Source organism: Micropterus salmoides, unplaced genomic scaffold (assembly GCF_014851395.1).
Source record: "Micropterus salmoides isolate LMB-PRFRI ecotype aquatic unplaced genomic scaffold, ASM1485139v1 Ms_hic_scaffold_8, whole genome shotgun sequence".
Taxonomy (NCBI): Eukaryota; Metazoa; Chordata; class Actinopteri; order Centrarchiformes; family Centrarchidae; genus Micropterus; species Micropterus salmoides.
Window position 1 is genome coordinate 26,934,470 of NW_024044570.1, and position 20,044 is coordinate 26,954,513.

General features: G+C 40.3%; 1 protein-coding gene across 4 annotated transcripts in view; it reads left to right on the forward strand.

Annotated features, from left to right (window-relative positions):
* The first annotated feature begins 321 nt into the window (after nt 1-321).
* si:ch211-1e14.1 (UPF0606 protein KIAA1549) overlaps nt 322-20,044 on the forward strand; it is a 41,948-nt gene continuing 22,225 nt past the window's right edge. For 2 of the 4 annotated variants that reach the window (XM_038705921.1, XM_038705922.1), the window contains exons 1-5: nt 323-539; nt 1,555-1,826; nt 17,072-19,198; nt 19,281-19,369; nt 19,827-19,986. In XM_038705921.1, the coding sequence (XP_038561849.1) occupies nt 1,694-1,826; nt 17,072-19,198; nt 19,281-19,369; nt 19,827-19,986 (2,509 nt within the window). In that variant the 5' untranslated portion in view covers nt 323-539; nt 1,555-1,693. Of the gene's footprint in view, nt 540-1,554; nt 1,827-17,071; nt 19,199-19,280; nt 19,370-19,826; nt 19,987-20,044 lie in introns of all 4 variants that reach the window. The other 2 variants (XM_038705924.1, XM_038705923.1) reach the window with 2 other exon arrangements.

The following is a 20,044-nucleotide window of genomic DNA, read 5'->3' on the forward strand; positions in this document are numbered from 1 at the left end:
AGAACAACCAGTAGGTCATACCAGAGAAGAATCCGTCCAGAAAAGTAGACGGTGTCAGTTTGATGACTCTATTATTTTTTTTATTATTTCTTGCCAACCAATGAAAATGCTGACAGTGATATCCATCCAAAGATATAGCATAGGGCTATACCTGTGCATGATGGCAGGAGACGTTGCCGTGGAAGCCGCAGACGCCAGTCGAGGAGGACCAACCTAATTTTTAAAACCCCACCTTGACAGAAAAGAGCTGCAGCCAATGAGAGCGGGTTTTGATAAATTGGAACCTAATCAGATCAGCCAGGGGCGGGACTAACCCAATCCTCAGGACGAGAGAAGGTAACTGTTACCAAAAGAGTGTCAGATGAAACCCAGCTACCAGTTCGTCAACAGTACGTCCACACTGAAATAACTCCAAACGCAGGCAGGTGGTTACATGACGGTCAAAGACGAAGCCTCAGACAGCATTTTTAATCGTCCAAGGATATTTTCGCTTAACCCAGACAAAGGAATTGATAAAGTTGGAGCTTCCTTTTTTTTTGGTAAGTCTGAATGCGCAGCTCTGGAAAGCAGGCTGACAGGAATGGCTGGGGGAAAGGAGAAAAAAAATCGTGTTATCTGTGCACTCAAAGCTAGCTGTGTGAAATATTACCAAATGACCTAAACTAAACCCGTTTTTAGCATTTTGCTGTGACACTCAAATGGAGATGTAGCCGGCTTATATAGAGCCACATGACCGTTAAACTTGCAAGTAACGGGACGGGATGTAGGACAAGAGACCGTGATGAGAGAGCGTCTGAAAGCTAGCCATACAGCCGGGGGTTGAAGTCTGCGCTGGTTCTATGTGCGGTCCTCTTTGGCTTTATTCACCACGTTGCATTACGTGTTATCCGCCTATGTGGAGTTAGTGATGTTGTTTAGTTTATGTAATGGCATAATAATCTCTCATTTGTGTTCATTTGACTAATGTTATTGACGCCACCTTATAATGGACCTGGATGGCCATGTGCAGGAAATGTGTCAGTCCAGTGTGCACCCCCAAATGTTGTTTGTTTTAAAGTGGGATGTAATTATTATTATTAGTAGTAGTAAGTTTGTAGTATTATTGTTATCATTATAGTTATTATAGTTATTTTATGATATTCTACTTCTGTGGTGAGATGTAGCCTATATTCTGTGAGTCTGAGACAGTGAGTCAGGGTTTAATAAATTACATTTTCCAATCCAAAACTAAATTTAATATTAGATGCCACATTAAATGTACTAGAAGGCATAGTGCATAGATAAAGCACACTGTATTTAATGTCCTGCCAATAATAGAAAGAGAGAAATTTCCTTTGATATTTCCTCAACTTTAGAAGAATTATCTTGTTCCAACTGACCTATTTGTCCCCTTGCTCAAACAAGCATCTCTATTATTACAAGAGTGTGTGCTTATGTATACCTCAGTTCAGCTGTTTACAGTTAATGGATTGATGGTCAAAATCATAACAGTAAATGTGGTTACTTTTTTTTTTTTTTTGAGTGTCACGCTGGTTGCTCTTTTGTTTTCAACAGCTATGCTTTACTGCAAGCACATGTTATGGAAGGAGGGCCCATAAACTAAAGGAGAACAAACCAAGCAGCCCAAAGTAACCCAAACCTCGATCGTCACTTCTCAACTGGATGAAATGCCTTGACCTTACTGCCCCGTACCATGGCAGGTTTAGTCTCCTCTGCGTGTTTGGTGGTGATGCTCAAGGCTCTTATGCATGCCCATGGCCAGCATGTAGTGTTTCTGGGAATGACGGTGTTAGTAACAGTGATCGCCGCTGACTCACCTGTTGCAGGTAAGAGATCACCTTCCGCTGACTCACACAACATGATCCACTAATTTGTACCTTTTGTTATATAACAGACACAGATCCGTGTCTATTGCTACGTTCAGTGAGCTTTGAAGAAGAGAAATGACAAGTAATAGACACCAAGTTGCATTCGTGGTATGTAACACTTAATTGAACTTAATAGCCACATACATTTCACTTAAAATCAAGGTAAGCATAAATGCTATGTAATCTTTTTTAGTGTGTATGAAGTCAAATGTGTTAATGACATCCAAGATCCAACCTAGGTGTGATCAAGGTGTTTATCTTGATTGATTACTTTCTGGTAATGTTACCTTCTCTTGTGGGATTGGGTTTGAGAGAAATCAGGAGCCTACAGCCATCTACCCATTCTCCATACTGCTTGTCCAGTGCAGGGACACAGCAAGTTACCTAAACATTTAAACCATCCTTATTTCTTTTTCTTTAACCTTTAAGTCTTTAAGTCTTGACTTTGGGTAGGTTTGAAGAGCATGAATGCACATTTTCAGAAATACATGACATGGATACACAGTCACATCTAGGAGATTCGTAGAACAACTACAGTCTTGTTTGTGGGCCACTGAGCAGTTGCACTGGAGCATTAGGGGTCATTATGTGCCTTGCACAAGACCAACTTAACCAGCGACTTTCCAGTTATAAGCTTGCTGTCCTTCATGCCACTGTTGCCAACTCCTGTATGTAAGCTTGTTATCTCCTTAATAAAAATAAATGACGTGATAGATGACATCTAGCCCTAATTGTTAGTTGGTTTGCCTTTAGTTTAGCAGTGTTTTTAGTTTGAAACAAAAATCTCTATGCCTGGTAGTTTACCTTAGCATGAACTAATGTCTTGATTTTCATGTGTGCAAAGTCAGGGCTGTTGCATGACCTTGAATAGTTGTAATATTCATAATGAAGACATTCTCTGCATTATCACGAGAGGTGAATAGGCTCTATCCCTACAGCACACTTACTGTAGAGTTAAACCAATTTCCAGTAATTAGAGAAAGAGAAAGGGTCTAAATCCATCCTCTTGATGGGTGTTTTCCCCAGGCTTACTTTTATAGATAGTGACATCCCCCCCCCCCCCCCCCCCAACAAACACACACTGCCCATGCAACATGTTTTAAGAGCAGCCAAAAACTCACAATATTACGTTATGTAGTAATTGCTGGGGTGAAACCCTCATACAGGAAATGAGGAATTAGTAAATCTTAAACGAATACTGATAACACCTCCATTCCCAGCTTTCCCAAATGTGGGCTCCCAACTTTCTTCTTTGTGAGACCCTCTTAAGAAATCATCTCAGATTTTGTCAGACTAGTGACCTGGTGTAGACTATATACAGTTAAGTCATACTGTAAATAATTTGAAACAAACAATTTCAAATAAAAGTGTATTTCTTGTTGTTTCTGCCATTTTGCATTTGCTTATCATGCTCTCATACAGCTGTGTGTTTGCTAACTAGTTTGCATTTAGTCTTCCTGCCGAGATGGTTTCCTAAAGCTAGGATGTGCTTGTAGTAGGTGAAATGGCCAGAAATGGTATAACAAACACTATACTTGGAAAACACAACGCTGCTTTGCTGATGGATTTTCTTATTTACCTGTAGCAAGTCGCTAAAACTGTGCTATAGAATGGGGGGATATTTTAAGTTATCACACATTTTGCTGCGTCTTTTTACTGCTTTTAATGTTGTCTATATCCCCAATTTGTGCAAGGGATTTATCAGGGTTGTTTCATCTCTTACGGGAAGATATCTTCTGCCAAAGCAGAGAGGCTGGTTTTGGTTGATATTTCGTCATGGATTTGATGATCACAGTAAGCTAAATGCAACACTTTGAGGAGCATCTTGTAGGCAGTTCTCCTTTGGCAGACTGAAAACCACTGCATCACACGAGAATACGTTTATCAGCCATGGCTTGGACAGATTTCAGACGTATGCATGCTGTTCTGAATTAGCCTGTTCCGTTTCAAGCACTCTAATTCTGGGCAAACATTTTTGCTGCACACTGCAATGATCAAGGGATGGACCTTACGTTTTGTTTTTTTTATTTAAAAGTAATGAGAGTGTGTTGTTTGTAAATTGTTTTGTAAACAGTACTGTAATTCAGTTGTAGTAGTATAGTACATTTGATGTGCAATACAGTACAAACAGAAGCTCTTGCTACACTGTGACAAGCCTTACAGAATAAAGTTAGCATTGTTCTCTACCAGTTTGTTAGTCCACATACTTTGGCATAGCTGGAGATTACACTTAACTTTTATTGGACAAGCTTGTCTTCCATTCCAACATCCACTTAGCTGACGCTTTTATCCAAAGCGACATACAACTCTGGAGCAACTAGGGGTTAAGTGTCTTGCTCAGGGACACATTGGTGTCTCACAGTGGATTCGAACCCAGGTCTCTCACACCAAAGGTATGCATCTTATCCACTGCTCTATCACCACCCCACATCCATTTTTGCAACTTTTTAAAAAAGCATATCCTGTAATGTAAACAAAATGTTTGCCCAGGCTTATATCTCTCTAATAAAGGAAGGGGTGTGTGCGTGTGTGCGTGTGCGTGTGCGTGTGTGCGTGTGTGTGTGTGTCTCTGATCTTGGTTTGATATATGTTAGAAATAAATGTGTTTAAACGGAGTTGTAAGAATTTTATATTAAGTTCTAAGGATGCACTTAATATCTAGCAGTATCTCCGCCATTGTCACGTTGTTTCAGTGTTATTAATGCTGTAGATAAGGGGTCGGCAAATAAGCTTGATCGTTTAAAAACAACTGTTGGGTTCCCGGTTAGCTCAGTCAGTTGTGTACAGGCCTTTTAATCGGAGGGTTGTGTGTTCGGTCTCCCCTTGCATGAACATATTTATTTGCCTCTTCAACAAATTAACTATGAAGAGACTGTTTCAAATACTCACAATAAAGCATGTGCTAGAGCGTGTGCGTCCTGGCAATTGATCCAAATCCATCAACCTATGGACACTTATTTTCATTTCCCCAGCATCTCTAGGCAGAGAAAAGTCCTTCAGTGGCATTCAGGGGGAATCCAATCTCACCTTTCCTGACGTTTTTTTTTTAAGAGGTGTGTCAAGCATGCTGCAGGCTATGGCTGACGCGGTGGAGTAATTTCCCTCACAGTAATATGTTGGAGCTTAACATCACAGTGTGTGGTCTTATCGCATTTTTAATCAATAGTAAGTAAGTAATTTGGTGCCATGTAGCATAGTAAGAGTGCCTGTGAATCTCCCCTCACTGACCAGTGAGCCGCTAATAGCAGCTTTATGGTCGGCGCAAGCTAGCTGCTGGGTGCTAGTCAACAACATTGCCAAGCAAACTCATTTTTGTAGTTTGACTGTGTCTTTTTCACACGTAACGTTCCCTATATCGTTACCTTCAGGGCATGTCTATCAAGTCAATTTACATACCACAGCAATACACAACGTTAGTCCAACATCGCAGAGCCTGCTAGCCACATTAGCCGCGCAATATGCTAACATCAAGTTAGCTAACCTTTAAAATAAACAGTAAAAGAACACTAATTTCATTTATTTATTTAGAACTAATTTATTAATTTAACACGCACTGAAGTGTAAAGTATAAACATTGCGTTTGATGCGGTGCTTGCCATCTGCAGTAGGCCTGACCAATAGCGTGGTATCTCAGTTTTGCGGTTACTGCGACAGCCCTTGCCCAGACTCTTTTGAATGTCTTTCAGAACTTTTCAAAGTAAAAGCTCTAAATTCAACTTGAAATAAAGCATTACTGCACAGAATTTTGTAGGCACTTAAGAGGAAGTCATTATGTGAATAACTGTTGACATGACTGAAATCTATTTCAGCACAAGCCGCTATCAAAGTATTTATTTGTTTATTTATGTATTTAATTTTATGTATTAATTTAAGCGTCATCACTGTGACAGCAGATTGTTTGATACATTGGTTCTTTCATGATGAATGCTTCCTTAGTCAAAGAAGTGTAGAAAACAATTAGAAGATGCAGTCATCACTCCTCTGCTTTCAATTTATCATATTCATTTAAAAATGCACTCCTTTATTTTAGAAAAAGATTTATTCACTATCGCACAATGTGAAGTGAAATACTAGAAAGAACTGGGCCTGCTCTTGTGACTGTTGAATGCATATTATATATACACAGAGCTAAGTTAGTTAAGCTAACGCTGATTCATCTTGGACATGATTGTCCCTGCCTGTTGCACAAGACTGCAGTTTAAAAAACTGTCCTACTTCTGTGTCAGAGCTAAAGATTAGTCGGTGAGGCAAAATTAACCCATAAATCTCTAAACATTATGGTGAACAGGATGTGCTTATCTATACCCATCACTATACATTTCACTTAATTCATGCACAGGGTCTGTTTCAACAGTGAAATCACCAGTCATACAGCTTTCCTCATACAGACCCAGAAAATGAATGTTTCTAGGTCAAATAAAGCATGGCGACCTAAGTATAATTGTTCCTCCAGACCCGACATCATACATTAATTTTCCTCTTTATTACATCCCAGCTCTCTTGGTCTTTCTGGTCCTCTGCTAATTTTCTGAGAAGGAACTAGTTCCACAGCTATACACGGGATTTAAAATTAAAGATCCTTTCAAATGTATAGGTTATATATTTTTTTTAAACTTTATATTTGATACCATAAAGGACCCTTGCAATTTTGCTTCAACAATCTCTCTTTCTCTGCACTGCAGTGGCTGGCAAGTTCAACACAGCAAGCTGCAGGCCAGCAAAGCTCTGGCTAATTACCAGTGCAGTCCATTGCCATGTGAAATGTGATCTGTGTGGGATGACAATATGGCCATTCATTATTCATTAGAGCTGGGAGCCAGTTGCAGATCAATGGCTACAACATATCAAAAGCCAAACAGTGGGTACTTATGCTCTCTCCAGGCCTGCAGCTTGACCAGAAAGATCTATTGGAAAGCAGCCGGTGGCTGACCCTGCCTGTCCGCTGACTGGCCTGTCTCAGCATTATTTGGCTGTAAGCGTAGCAGTGGAAGAGTGGTTCAATGATAGCAGATGGACACATTTTCAAAACAGCTTTTTAAATATTATTCTTCCACTTGATAATCATCAAGTGTCCATCATTATCTTTTTTGATACATTCATATGTCAGTCAGTTATTATATAGTTTACTATATAATACTACTATACATACTTTTCTGACAATAGCAGTGGTCTCCTTTTATTCAATTTTTTCCCAGTTGTCTGCGATTACCTGCACTGTACGGGTAGGTTGTGACGTGAAGGTACCATACTGTGGGCCTGTGAATGTACATCTGTTAGTGATTTTGTCAACCCTTTTTTGTGTTTTACCAAGGCAATTTTCCACTGCAGTTTCAGCATCCTACAAGTTCCCAAACATAGCATGAATATTGTGTAGAAAAACAATCTTACTCAATCAAAGACTGTAACAACTCACTGTGTGTTTTTTTTTTTGTTTGTTTGTTTGTTTTTGTATTTTGCCAGACATAATTACTAGTTCTTAAAAAGATTCCAGGTTATCATTTGTTAACTGCTTTAACCATGTTGTTTGGATTTTTTTAAATTAACATTGTCGCACTTACTTATTATTACCCAAGTAGAAATGAACAATGGTATTGTTTTAGGACACTCTGTGTATATTATTATCATTTATGTTTATATTGATCCATTGCACATCAATTGTGATTACAGCTAACATTACATTTTCTCCAGCTTTATTATCTTAAGTTTATAAAATATTTATTTATTTAGTTTTATCGAAATAACAAAAGATAATCTTGTAATGACGTCAAACTTATTCAACATTATGTTGACACTTTCAGAGCAGTTAAAGGAACAGACTGTAAGCTATTGTTGTTAAAATGATTAAAATAACACTGTGATTTGACTAGAAACACTTCTCTTAGCACAAAGTTGTTGGTATACAAGCCTGCAGTAAACCGTTATTTATTACAAAGAGATTGCCCTGACTGTGTGCTAACAGTTTCTTGTGCTCATGGCCGGTCAGTGTTGGGAACTTGAAATGTGCAATGCAAAGTTCACCATTTGACAGAAGGCAGCATTGAGGTCATGTTGTGCTGAGCCCAAATCACTATGAGCTGCACCTGATTTATCAGAGCAGATGGTGCGGTTCAGCACGGCCTCTTTTGAACTACTCTAGGCTAAATCATTTTGGTTTGGATCTTTCAACATCACAGCAACTACTTAAAAATTTGACTATAAGAATTTTGCCTAACCTAGCACAGACATTTCCCTTTGCTGCTCTCATATTGACTTTTAGGCATATTAGAAAACAGGAGAGCTTAACCTTACCCAGTAGACAGCTTTTGTTCTCCCAGGACCTAAAGAGTGGACTATGCGGGAAGGACTAAGACAAAGTAGGGGAGGGTGCTGAGTGACACAGTCCTCTGGGCCTCTCTGGTTACAAGTCTTTGCCTTCCTGTCTTTTAAAGAAAATCAGAACTGCAGAAAGTGAAAGAGTGTACCCAAAGAGAGTGTGTGTGTGTGTGTGTGTACTTATTTCTCCCTGTGTGCATAGTAGTGCACGGCTTTTCTTAATGAATGACACATTCGCGTTGCACCATCACAATCCACTCTTTGAAATTAGTCATACTATCATAATAGCCATGCAATCTGGGGAGACTCCTGAGAGTTTGTGTGTCTGTTTTGGAGCTTTTAAGTCCTTTATTCCTAACATGTTTTATGCAGTAGCCCTGCATACTATAATTCCCTGAAGACTCACTGAAATTGTTTCGGACAGGCTGTCTAACTGTGCCTTTAAGTCAGATACCTCTCTTCCTCTTTCTCAGTTGGACTCTCATACTACTCCCTCCCCCTCCCCCTCCCCCTATCTTGCTCCCCATCTTTTTGCACTCCCGTTTAACTTATCTTAAAAAGTATTCCCTTAGGAAAACAAAACAAGGGTCACATAAATATTTGTGCAGGCATGACCTCACTCAGGTATCCATTCTCTTGTTGATTTTCATTCAAACCAGACCACTAAATTAATTACGGTAGATGTTGGCAACCTTTCTACTACTCTCAGCTATAAAAACGTGTGTGTTGTTATGTTGTGCTTTATATTTATTAACCTATTAGTTCATGGGCAAGATTTTGATAAGCATTTAAACTTAGATTCGATTTAGAATGCTTTGTTCATTTAAAAATCTGTTCTTTAATCTTTTACTGTTTGATGTAGGCTAAATTCAACATATAAGTGCACCGGAAAGCAACTGGTGCAGGTTTAACTTTTTGTGTGTTTTGGGGGGGGTTAAGCTTAGGCAGAGAGCTTGATCTAATTGAACTCCACTGATAAAAACAGTGGGATCTTTCTCATCTTAAAAGCTGCCCCGATAAACCAAATGTCAACACAGCCATATCTTGATTGTTTGACTGCATACACTGCTTCTGCCAACTGAAAAGACCCAGTCACGCAAGGGGCTCAGCTGAAAACAGAACCATGTGTGGGGTTGTAGTTAGCTAGCATTAATACCAAAAGACCCTTTCTTCTCTTTTTCTTTTTTTTTTTACACAATCATTAAATAACTTTTTTTTTGGTAGTAAGTAGTCTGGCAAACATAGGAAATGATATCATTAAAGGTCTCTGTAATTGGTATCTCAAGTTTCTCTACACACATAGGAATCTATGTGTGCTTGTGTGCGTTACTCTGTGTGGTGCGTGCGCATGTGCCCACAGGACACGTCTGTGTGTTTCACAGCTGTTTGGCTGATACCTGTTGTTTGCCTGCTATAGAAACCTTGCGCTGAAAATGAAAGTTGGGTTGGTTCATATAAAATACCTCAAAAACTAGTATTGAACAGTTCAGTTGGATCATACATTAGGTGTGTGTTTATCTGTAATTTTCTTTGTACTGAAACCCGTATAGCTTGCCTTTTGCTTGAAAACACATACTTTAACCAGGCAAATCAGGTTTGGGCTTCACCCAGCAACTTGCATATAGTTCAAGGAGACAGAAACACATTTGTTGTCCACAAAATTCTTTTGTCTGTCAACTCTCACATGCCCAAATGCACTGCTCAAAAAAAATATAATAATCACAGTCGCTGCTGAATCACGATCGTCGCTACTAGAATTTCCCACGATCATTAAACTATGCGTTACAAATGTTTTCACTCTGCAGCACTCAATGCTCGGCTCGCTTCCTCTCCTCGTTCTATGCAGAACATAGATGACAGATTGTGTTATAAGAGCAGAGTAACTCTGAATCAGGAGATGCGTAGCGAGTGTTTGATTGTCCGAGCGGCAGAAAGTGACGGTGAACGCGAGCAGAGGAAAATATTCTGGCAGTAAATGTACGGTGTCTGTTACAGTGTGTTTGCTTCTCAAGACCAAGAAAAGTCTGTTGTTTCACACCTGCTGGAAAAGTGATGCCGGTTAGCGCTAAGTTAGCTCACATCTCCCCTTCAGACTGCGCAGCTGAGCAGGAAAACTTCTACAGCAGCTACATAGCTGCTATGTAACTTAACATTAGCTCAATTTATGGAAAGTAAGTGGAAGCTGTATTTTATTACTGCCTAACGTTACTTGTCCAATGTTGAGAACATCAGGTACAAGCTAAAATGACGTAGCCTGCAGCTCTGTCCTGTACAGACTGATTAAATTATTTTTCAGTTTCCAGTCTGAAAAGGTGGTTTTGGAAAAGAAAGGACGAGGTGACTGGAGGAGCTGAGGTTAGTAAAGCTAATAAGTGATGCAAACTAGTCCTTTTAAGCTAATGAGGAGACATTTCTTTTTGGATTTTAATGTGCAAATAAAATGCACCTCAGAAGGGAGGAGGTTTCTCATGTTGCCTATTTTTTATGTTAATGTCTACAGATAAGGGTGCTGTTTGTCCTGCCCCCGCTGCTGAAAGAAAATCCTAGAGGAAACACTGCTTGTAACTACAGGTAGCATGAGGTGGCACCTGCAGCCCATTTAGCCTGCACAGGGAGTCCAGCACATCCATACGTGCCTGTGTTCCTCCTGGTGCAGGACAATTCCCGGCCTCATGTGGCCGTGTGTAGGCAGTTCCTGGACGACGGCATTGATGCCATTGTCCATGCCATTGATGCCATTGACTGGCCCTCACTTTCCCCAGACCTGAATCCAATCGAGACGTTCTGTAACGGTGCATTCAAGTAGCGCCACAGACTGTCCAGGAGCTCACTGATGCCCTGATGGGGGAAGAGATCCCCCAGGACACCATCCTCCTCATCAGGAGCATGTCCAGACGTTGTTGGAAGTGCATAGAGGCATGTGGGGTGCAGTACCATTATGAGTCATTTAAAGAAAAAAAAAAGGCCTTAATCACTTCCTAATTTCGGTTTCCACTGACCGTTGTCACGTCATTTTGTTGGCAAGTAATTATACAAGACTTTGAATTTTGAACTATTTCGTTCATTGAGATCTCATGTGTGATTTAAGTATTCCCTTCATTTTTTAATGGTTTATTTGATTGTGTTAAAGGACAAATTCAACATATTTTAGCGTATTGTCTTGTTCACTTTTTCTGTATATGTGAGCGCAGTGTCTGGATGAGTAAATTGAGACCAGTGTATGGTGTTTTCTGTGATTAAGTTCCAGACATCAGCAAAGGGCTCTCTGCAGACAGGCATTATCAGGTTAACTCTGTTTCAGCCTTGGGAACAAAAGTCATGAGAGGACAGCGAAGCCAAAATCACATTTTATCTTACTTGGGGATTTATCTGGTTGTGTCCATTGTTGCAGGCTTCATTAAGGCGAAAAGAGTAGAATTCTTTTGCGTTGTTATACATTCTCAGTTTTTACTGATTTCATATGACTTTCCCTCTGTTATGAGTTGTTATCTAAACATATTCTTTGACTGTTGGAGGAGGCTGTGACAGCCCTTTCCGAAATAAACTGTTTGCATTCTGTAATGATAAGTTAAACAAAAACAAAGTAAAATTAAGCAAGCAAAACAAAAGTGGCCTACTGATAGAAACCCCAGAGTCAAACCAGAGAAAAACATACATTTCTTTTGCCGTCTTAGTCTATGGTAATAACCAGTCTATTCTGACATACTGGGCTTCTATAAGCTATTCTAACAGTCAGACACACGGTATATAGGTTAGTGGAGAGCTGTGATGATCCAATACATGAAATGTAATCTCATATGCTTTCAATATCCAAATGGGTTAGTGCTATTTCAGATGCCTGAAGTTGTGTATGCCTTCAGCACAATCTCTCTACCCTCTATCTTTTTTTATTCAATTGTGGGGATTTTACAAAGGGACATCAGATCAGCCAACAGCAGTAATAATCCCTATCTTGTCAGAATCGTTTTTACATGATTGCTGGCAGTGATCCAAGACTGCTACCGGATGTATAAACTGAAGAGAAACAAACCAACCAAGATACAAGAAAGGCCATATTTTTGTGCTTAAATATGGGCTGATGGGTTTTCACTGAATTGGCTGTTATAGAACAGCAAAGGTATTTAAAACTTACTTACTTCCCAATTCTTCCTGGTCTTCATGTGACTGATTAACTGATAAAATACCTACCTATTTATAGGCCACACATACAAGTAGAAGGTCCAGAGTAAATGAGTAAAGACTTGTAGGATACGTCAACTTCAGAAATGCAAATTAAGTTCAGCTCACTTACAAGGCAGCTATTCATTAGACCAAGTCTAGGCTAAAAGACACATCAAGGCTTGATGAATGGAAATGGAATCTCATTAGCCTGTAATTTATCATGTAATGAATAAATGAAATCTCACTGCATTAATTCTTCAATGTTGTGAGAATAATGAGATGTAGGTTTTTTTTGTTTTTTTTTCTGAGGAAGCAAGGCAATGTTTTTTTTTTATTTAAGCTACTTATAAACTATACATCTAGTTTATTAATAGCTTTTAAAGACTGCTAATGCAATAACTGCCTGGCACTGTTGATTTTATTGGCAGTGAAATGAAGATCTATTGTGGAAATGATCATTTGCTCAAGAAAGAGAAAAGGGGTCTGACTGGAAGAGTGAGATTCGGAACTGAGAAGAAAAAACTGTACTTCTCATTTACATGACCTGAGCACTTGACATTTATGCTCTTGTGACCTGATATTCAAAGATGTCCCTCTGCATGGGTATCATTGCTTAGTTTCACAGGCAGGCCCAACAATGAGTGGCCAGCCGAGTGTGACTTACTCGTGTTTCGGGGGACAGGTGGCAGCGCTGGTTGTCAATTTATGCTTACTGTAATGTCAGCCCCAATTCAGTCCAGCCTCATTTGCTCTGTGCCTGGCTGCTGTCTGTCATACTGAGCTCCGATTCTCATTAGCTTCATGTGTTAAAACCATGCCTGCTTAATTATTGAGAATAAGCAGCCAGGTCCACAATCATAATTCAGCTTTATCTTAGCACAGTTTTGGATTTCATTTTATAGTTGTGTACTATATATTATTATAACCATATTTTAAACCTCATGAAGCTCAGAGTAAACTACATCAGAGATTCTGATCACGGTGCTTCATTGTGAAAGAGAGTGTTGATTTTTTGTTTGGCTATGTATTCTCTGTTTGTCTATGTTCCTTGTCCTTTGTCCTTAACTACCATCATAATCATCATCACCTTTCATCATTCTTACAATTGTCATCATCAGTACAATAATCAGCATGTTCATCAATCACCTGCCAATAATAGTCTTTGTCTTAAGTAGCTGGATGTTTTGTCATCCATTCATGCATGTTTAATTGTCCTAAATGTGACTATAAATGAATTAGTCTGTCAGTGTATGGATGCACTGAGATGAGGTGACATTTTGGGGTCATGTACCACAGAATGACCTCAAACTTCAGCACATTCTTCTGACAGACATGGTCTCCTGTAGAGCTTGTCTGTATAGTCTTTGTCCGTTCTTTTCCTTTATTCTTCTTTTTTCTGTAGCATTTAAAATGTATGTTTGTTTTTTTTTTACAGCCAAATGCAAAATAAAATGCTGAGTTGATCACTGAAAACATATATAATATATTACAGTGAACAGGGAGTCCATACTTTGCTTGGACTGACAGAGCTCTGAGATTATGATTCCAGTATCTTTCTCACATTTAGCTGTAGAAGACTCAACTGCGGTGGCTTTTCCTTTCAATGTTCTGTTTTTGTGATTATTTTTAACTTTCCCACAAAACTGAGAAATCAGGCCACCAATAAAGAGTCTGAATGGAACAGGCAGCTAAATCCTCCTTTTAATGTTTAAGAACATTATTTGGTCTGCCCAGAGCGTGTGCATCTGTCCAGCTTTGTGATACATCTGTCCCTGGGGGTTCAAACACTTGGCACAGCAGACGAGTAGTTGTGTGGCAGTTTGGAGAAGAAAGTCTTGGCTTTTCCTTTCCAAGTCCTTTCCAATGGGCTCTGTTATAATAACATGTTGACTCAATTAAGGTACCAGGGTAGGTTATAATTAAGTTGGGAGTTTTCCCCTGGGCCAAGCCAGAGGCCGTCTTCTTGTAAGAAGCGATGCAGTAAATTAAAGATGACGCTCCAGAAGTATATTCTTTTTTGTTGATGTTTTTTACAAGTTATCAGTTTTGTGCTACCAGTGTTAAAAATAGTCTCTTCCCTCAGCTGATTCTGCTGCTATTCTCAAGTGTGTATGAGCTGCTGAGTCACTATGTAGATGGTGTTGGTGGCTTGCTTCTGGCAATGGCCGTAATGGCGCCTTTTAAAGTCTTGCTCTCTTCAAGGCCTACAGTCAGGGACAAATTCAAGACATGCGGTTTGGGTTGAGCTTATTTAACAGAATTATTGTGTCTTTTCTCTTTGATGTGGTTTGTTTATGCTTGTGAACTCTCTATGCCCACATTGTGGTTCATTTTGATCTGTAACCCAAAGAACCTTTAATGTAAGCAGGCACCTTAACTCATCTCTCTTTATCTGTCCTGTTTGTCTGCCATCAGCTTGTGTGTCACAATACTGTGGAGCAACCGTGTGTAAAGGTTTCTTTAAGCAAAATCATGAAACTTCTGTTTGGGATTTGAACACTAAAGTGTATGAAACACATTTAAGCATATGAAAGAGACAAACTTATCTAGGCACATGAAACTATTAAAAGGTCTATAACCATGAATTATTTAAGAATGATTCTGTACCTTTTCCTTCAGCTCATGTAGACTCTGTCCATGTAGTTTGATCAAAATTGAAAATTGCACCACACATCTGTCCAAGGTCAGGTATCATACAAAAGGATAGGAGATGTTCTCCCTAGAGTGATCGATTAAAAACCAAGCAATGATTTCATTGATCTCAAATTCCTCTTTGTATCAATACTCGCAGTTTAGAAAACCACCTGTCAAGATAGTATTGATTGTAGCTAATATTGGCCAAGGTTTCAGATAACACTCTAAACCCACAAAAGCTTTTTCCTGCAGATTAAATTAAGTGTCTTACTGTACTGTGTAGTCTGTTTATCACTCTGTGACTTCTGCTCCAGAGAAGAGCAGTCTTAGAGTGACAAATTTCATGATGAATGATAATCCTATAAAATGTCCTTGGGAGCGGGTCCAATATTTTTTGTTATTTCTAGGGCTGTCGCAGTGAAGTAATTTCCCCCTCGGCAATATGTTGGGGCTCAACATGTGTGTGGTATTATCGTGTTTCTCATTAATGAAGTAATTTGGTGCCATCTAGCATAGTAAGAGTGTCTGGATCTCACCAATCTCACCTCACTGCACAGAGAACCGCTAACAGCAGCTTTATGGTCGGAGCAAGGTAGCTGCTGAGTGCTAGTCAACAACATTGCCAAGAAAACTAATTTTTGTAGTTTGACAGTGTCTTTTTCACACGTAACGTTAGCTTTATCGTTACCTTCAGGGCATGTCTATCAAGTCAATGTACATCCCGCAGCAAGGCACGCACGCACGCACGCACGCACACACACACACACACACACACACACACACACACACACACACTCTTTGGGTATACTCTTTCACTTTCTGCAGTCCTGATTTTCTTTAAAAGACAGGAAGGCAAAGACAACACAGCGGTGCGGAGTAGTTATATGCGATACCCCTTAATTTGTATACGATCCAATACCAAATAATACCCAGGCTGGTATTGCCGATACCAATATCTCAGATGTTTACCGAAGTTTTCAGTGTTGCCAGAGTATTTCACTGTCTTTGCACAGACATCACAGCATCATTATTACCTTCACAGCTAAGATACAGCCAGACGTGTCAGCCATAATCGGTATTAAATCACAGGAAATGTTAAGGGCTGCAGTGGCTCGCTTCAAAGAAACTCCGTCACAGAGCCGTAGTGCAAGCATGACTTTGACAGGCGGAAGGAGAAGTAGTTCAACCGAGTATAATTATACCTTCCTGGTGACAGTAAGATATTTATGATAAAACACACACTCGCTCCAAATGTTATCCTTTTAACTCCAGATATCGATCCTTTTAAATGAGTATCTATCCTAGAGCAGGAAACGTTGGTATCAGAAATATCAATACTTTAGTATCGATCTGCCCATCACTAGTGCGGAGCAGAATTGGCTGTCCACAACTAACAACTGCGCTGTAGCAACGTTATAACTAAATTTCCACAGAAAGCAACATGAAAAACAGCTGCAGGCATCCAACACACTACTCTTGTCAGTTAGTGAGCTTCAAATGAGGCTTACCGTTCAGTTTCTCTCGACTGGCCCCCAGTATTACAACGTTAGTCCAACATTGTAGAGCCTGCTAGCCACATTAGCCGCACAATATGCTAACGCCAAGTTAGCTAACCTTTAAAATAAACAGTAAAACAACACAAACCACGGCAACACTTACAGCTTCCAAGTTTGAAGTTGGGTCACGTACAGGCCATGGCGGTCCGCCCTTGAACCGTAACAGAGCTTGTGACAGTTGTGGAATTTTTGAAGCACTAATTTATTAATTTAACATTAATTTTGGTCTCATCCTGCCTCTCTGTTGAACCTTTTGGCCATCCTATTTTTGCTAAAAGTGATGAAATTACAGTTGATTAAATCTTAGACAGGTTATCGTGTACAACCTTTTCTAAATAATTTTCCAGAAATTAGAAGTAGAGATATCTAATGTCACTTCAGTTATACTAAGTTATGGTCCCTATATTGGTGAGTAAAAGATGGGTGAATGATAACCGTTAATAAAAGCAACCCAACTTTATGCCTGTAATTCACTTTGTTTGAAGTCAGCCATGCATCTTTCTTTCATTCAATACTGAAGCATTCTTTGTTCCACTGCAGATAATTCACACCACGACATAGGATTTCTTGGAGATGTTCCAAGTTCAACAAGGTCATCACCATCAGCCTTACCAGCCTCACATCATACTGCCTTTGAGAGCACAGACTCACCTGGTGGCCTGCCATCCATTTTGGAACCAAACTATGAAGTTAGGACGGCTGACATCACACATTCTGAAAACTCAAAATCCTTCACAGCAAGTGACCTCCTTGCAGAAGAACCACTTCCTCTTTCCTCTCCATCATCAAACCCCTTCGAACCTGTATTGGGGTCTAGTCCACAATTTGAGGCACCTGCTAAACTTACCACGGACTGGAAGCTGACCAGAACAAATTTGGCCCAGCAATCTTCCTTTCTTTCTCCAACTTCTCCCCAATTCCAGCCTCAGTCAAATATATCCGAAACATCAATAAGCACCTCTGCTTTTACAAGGTCAGCAACACCTCAGCTAGGTCTTAATTCTGAGCAGAAAGAAACTTTCACCAAGCAGCTGGGTGGTGCATCAGAGCAAACACTGGCAATCATGACCTCACTTCCTAGTCAGCCTCTTGAGCCCCCTAAACTAGATTTCACTGAATCTCTGGCAGATGAATCTTACAGTAAAATACTGGATTTGAACCAGCTGAGCCCCAGCAGTGCCCCCATGGAGGCAAAGGAAGCACCCCGTGACATAAACATGCTACCCAACCCAGATCAGATTCTGGCCCCTGGCTACTATGTGCCTTTCATTGCACCCCACCCTTCATCGCCTTCATCTAAACCCACAGAGATCTCTCCAGAGGACTTCTACCCCACCAACACCATGGACTTTGACTGGGGGTCTGGGGACTACTTGGAAACAATGTCATTCTTAAATTCAGATGGAGAGGATTACTCTCTGGTCACCAAGGTGCCCTCTGACTCGTATGATCTGGAGGACTATACAGAAAGCTATGACACATCTTTCCCTTCCAGAGTGGGCATATCCCCTTCATCCTTGAATCCTCTTCATGTCTCACCTTCTCCCAGCCTCATGACAACATACAGCACTGTTGTTCCTCTAAAATCCATTTCTCTTTCCTCTACAACTCACTATACACTGGAACCTACTCCCACAGCTAACAGTGATATGGCTGATGCATCAGACATAGATTGGCTCGATACTTTCACAATTCAACCGACAGATGTCCTCTTACCTGACATGAACAGCTTGGAGTATTACACCACTCAGTTGACCAAAGAGAACAACAGTTCAGACGCTGGAGCTGAACATAGAGGGAATGTTACCGTGGTGTCCATCAGTGCAACAAATCTCACACCCACCAGCAGCTTCACTAATGATACCAAATTGACTGAGGACGAGTCCTCCAGTGACCTGTCAGGGTTTGAGCCACATGATGAACCAACCATAGTAGTAACCACAGAGGAGAGTCCTCAGCTCATTAATGCCACTGAGCCATTTCTGGATCCTTCCATAGCCTCAACCCATTTTTTTGATCCCTCCTCTTCCACCTTGGGTGGTCAGGTGTCCACCACAGATTGGTCTTCACCTACACTAACTGTTGGTCTGGACAGAACTGTATTAATAGAAACTATGCTACTCAGTGCCACGCCATTGCTGCCAGATGATGTAATGTCTTCCTCCTCTCTGACAGATGTCCATTGGTTTGTTACAGAGTCATTCCCACAGAGTACCATACACACCACTCCTGTCTTAACTGTAACCATAGCCTTCGCCCCTGTTCCTACTGAACCTGCTGCCAACACCACTGCTGGTACAACAGAACTAACTCCCCAAGACTCTACTTTAACAACTGAAAAAACTCTTAATGTCACTTTAGTTTCAACTGAACCCACATCGAATGTCCCCCCAGTCGTATTGGGTGATCAGGGGGTGACTGAAGATGGAGTTGACATCCCAGCCACAGTGACCTTGATCTCAACTAGCAGTGAAGCTAATACAGTCTCTGCTGTACCCACAACTACAACTGACACCACTACTTCTCATCAAGCCACAAGTAGAACCACTGCCACCACTGAAGCCTCAACTAGTGTCAAAATCATCTCTACCACCACCACAACTACAGCACCGACATCAAGACAGTACCTCTGCAACTTTGAAAAGCCTGAGTATTTAGTAGAAATTGGTAAGTTTGGCCTTCAATTATGTTTTGTATTATATTACAGAAAAAAAACTTATAATAACCATGCTTATGCGTTCTTCTGAAGGCTTTCCTTCCGGGGCCACTGTTGGATATGCCAAATCTCAAGTGAGAGATATTCTAAAAGGGGAATTCAACAAGTCAGTGGAACTACAGGTAAATTTATCTCAACAGGGGTTAAGATATTTAATTCATTTTGATCTAATGCTGTGCAAGGTGTTAGCCATCTATTGGCAATTAAGAAGGAAATGCAATGGCAGCATAGTTACATTTTAATGTAAAATAGAATATTTAGTGATTCTGGAGTGGATCACCTGCCGTGTAACATCACATACAGTGGGTGTGTGTGTGTGTGTGTGTGTGTGTGTGTGTGTGTACATTACATTACATTACATTATAGTGGTGCAGATTAACCATGAAGGCCAGACCATTTCCCAAGTTTATATCAGTGGCTCTATGATAAACAAACCACAGAGAGCAGTCACATTGAGATCCAAAGACCGCAGTGACTTCTCAAAAACATCAGCTGCTTATAACACAAGCCACTTTACTTGGAATGAATGACTGTAATGTGTGATCTGTCTATGTCATATATCCTGCTTTGTCTGTGAAGGTTGTGAACCCCCCACCAAAGTTTGTGTTTCGGGTGGTGTCTGGTCCAGTTGTGTACACAGCCATATCTGTCGTCAATGCTCTGCGAAGGTCTGTGCGCCGCTTCCTATCTGTGTCTCCTAACTGGACAACACCAGACAGTAAATATCAAATCCACACAGGTAAATGACCTTTCAGCAAGCTGTCTTGCTGGCAACATTTAAATTGTCTGTGATAACC